At 44.8% G+C, this 2,814-nt stretch overlaps 1 protein-coding gene across 1 annotated transcript; it reads right to left on the bottom strand.

The window, feature by feature from the left end:
* Nucleotides 1–230: 230 nt before the first annotated feature.
* On the bottom strand, nucleotides 231–1,463 carry LOC148031231 (E3 ubiquitin-protein ligase RHA2A-like). The gene has a single exon (XM_087685699.1). The coding sequence runs from the start codon at nucleotides 1,311–1,313 to the stop codon at nucleotides 753–755; it is 561 nt and encodes a 186-aa protein (XP_087541825.1). The 5' UTR covers nucleotides 1,314–1,463; the 3' UTR covers nucleotides 231–752.
* Nucleotides 1,464–2,814: the final 1,351 nt, after the last annotated feature.

Consider the following 2,814-nt stretch of genomic DNA (forward strand, 5'->3'; position numbering starts at 1 on the left):
GCAATTCTTGGCATTTGCACTTTCATTAAGCTAGCACTGGCTGAAACTTGTTTAAGGATTTAACTTACTCTAATGCTGTCTTACACTTGGGGCACTGAATGTTGTTTTACACAGAAGCTAGGCATAGTTAAGGACTAGGTTTCCGCACGAGTGATTTTAAAAACTTTTCTTAAATTGCATGTAAGTATTGCTATACGCAATAAAAATACAACATAATCAACAAAAAGCCCCATACAAAGACACTAAGACATAATCTTCAACCCATCACAAGGGCAGATTGGAAATCCATGTCAAAAGAGTTGTGCCTAGATGACTATAAGCACATGTTAATGGGGACAAAGACAAACATGAAACGCGAGAACACCCCTTTAAACTATCGCTTGCATGGAAAATCTTGTATATAAAATGTAGAAAAAGAGTTGCAAATAGTGAGTCGTGGGACATCTATTGGACATACATATATATATATATATATATATATATATAGATTGCGTATGTAAATTCTCAAGACAGGATGTGCAGAGGACTTGTCTGTGAATGTTATTTAGATTATCGAGGCAGGATGTGGAGATGATGCAACGGCCTCGTCTGTGCATATACTACGTAAATTCTCAAGGCGGAATTTTTGCAGATGATGCAAGGGCCTTTATCAGTGTATATGTAGGTTATGAATGTGCAGATTATGCAGAGGGCTTGTCTGCCAATATGTTGGTTATCATGACAGATGTTGGCAAACCGCCATGCAATTCTTTTCACCACCAGTGCCAGAGGCTGCCATGATGCCCATGGCACGACACCAGCGCCAGAAGCTCCTCTGCGAGCTCCTGCTCTCGCCGCCTGCTTTGCCGTGCCATCTCCTCTGAGACCAGAGGTGCCCTGCACAGGGGGCACGTCGTCTGCTGATGATCCAGGCAACGATCCACACACTGCCGGTGGAAGACATGGCCACACCGCGGCAGCTGCACGATGCATGCCCCGCACTCAAACTCAGAGAGGCACACTGCGCAGTGCGCATCCGGTGGATTGCCACCCCGGCCCTGGCTGTTGCCACTGCTGCCATGCACAGCCGGATCGTAGGTTACCGACAGCAGAGATGACCGGATTTCGGCACAGATGCTTAGGAGGGTGAGTGCAGAGGTAATGTAGGCATCGGGCTCTGGCAGACTGGGGTGAGGACGGTGGGGTTGGATGCCGAGGATGAGCAGCAAGGATGTGGAGATATGGTTGAAGGCAGCGGCGATGGAGAGGACTGTGTTGAAAATGAGGATGGAGAAGATGCCAGCGGAGACAGCCTGGAATCCAGGAAACCCCATATCTTGCAACCACAGAGAAGATTGAAAGGGAATTAATGGAGCGAGAAAAGAGGATCCAAGCTACCCTATGGGTGGGTGTGCGGCCATGCCCTGGAAGCAAAGAAGGAGACGAAGGCCATAAATAAGGGGGAAATACAGGACAAGAAAACGACAATCTGTATGAAGACGGAAAGAGGGAGAATGGGGGGTGCTCCAAAAGATCAAAGGAGCTTTACCTTTTACCTGCCTGCAGCCTCACTACTACTCTCTTTGCGGTCTTAATCAAGGACAAAGGAAGCATGCTTTTCCTGCATGCGAGAAGCGAATTGTGTGCCTATGTTTGTGTGATTGTGGTATATGAGAGGGAGGGGTATGATGTATCGGGGAATCAGGATGATTTCCTGCTGAAGGATCGAGTGGAGCTTGACAAGACATGTTCTCTCTCCCGTCGTACTCAAAGTCTCAGATGCTTGAAGCTTTTTTTGTGTCAGCAGTAGTAATGGTGAGGCTCTAGTTAAGGCATGGGTCTGTAGTAGGCATTTGGTCTGGATTCTTATTACTGGCTGAGCATGGGCCATGCACTGCCAAAATTGCAAGCAGGCTAGGACTCCTCCATTGATCCCTCTCTCTCTCTATGTGTCTCTGTCTCTCTCTGTGCTTACCTAACATGACATTGCTTTTTTTCCTTGGGTACATTCCCCTTTTGTGGTTTTCCCATGTGTCCAAACACATGAACATACACGCGTAGTTTCTCTTGCAGCCCTCACACACACACACACACACACACACACACACACACAGCGGCCAAAAAAAAGAGAAAAATATCAAGACAAGGGCAAGTCCCATAGTAACAAGCTATTGGAGCGTTCCACACAGTTCATGTCTTGTCAAGGACAAAAAGGGAGAACACAATTCATGTCCTCTCAAGAAAGTAAAAACAGTGGCAAGCTTACATCGTAACAAGGTCTTCTACCACACAATTATAGACATGTTTTAAGGGCACGCAAGAATTCCTAACCAATACTTTTACCCGAAACTTTGTACTCTCGTTTCAAGGACATAACAAGTCGAACTGGCATTTTAGAATTCCAACCCTAAAAAAATACACATAGGCGGTTGTTTGTGCGTGGGTATTTGTTCATCGCCAAGTGTTTCAACTTTCTATGCAATGTCGTGGCCACATTCATACCAAAACACCATATTTTGGATATAGAAGTGGTGGTAAATTTTGAGGGTGCCATAATGGAACACGTCCTTGTACCACAATATAAAAAGAGACAAAATAAGTGAACATGCCATTTATTGATTTACTAGAACATACCATTCATTCATATCCATACTTTTTTAGTTTCTTTTTTCTTTCCCATCCTAGCAATCTTGCTCGATTCTTAAATTGGAGTAAAAGTGCTAATTCAATAAAAGTGCCGGTTCCCCTCCAGAGTTGCAACTTCTTGAGTAAGTGATGCATGTTTAGCTACTTTACCTTGGTCAATGAGATCTAATTCCTCTCGATTTAGCATAG

Source organism: Lygodium microphyllum, chromosome 9 (assembly GCF_053477565.2).
Source record: "Lygodium microphyllum isolate KBCC chromosome 9, Lygodium_microphyllum_v1.1.10, whole genome shotgun sequence".
NCBI classification, from domain to species: Eukaryota; Viridiplantae; Streptophyta; class Polypodiopsida; order Schizaeales; family Lygodiaceae; genus Lygodium; species Lygodium microphyllum.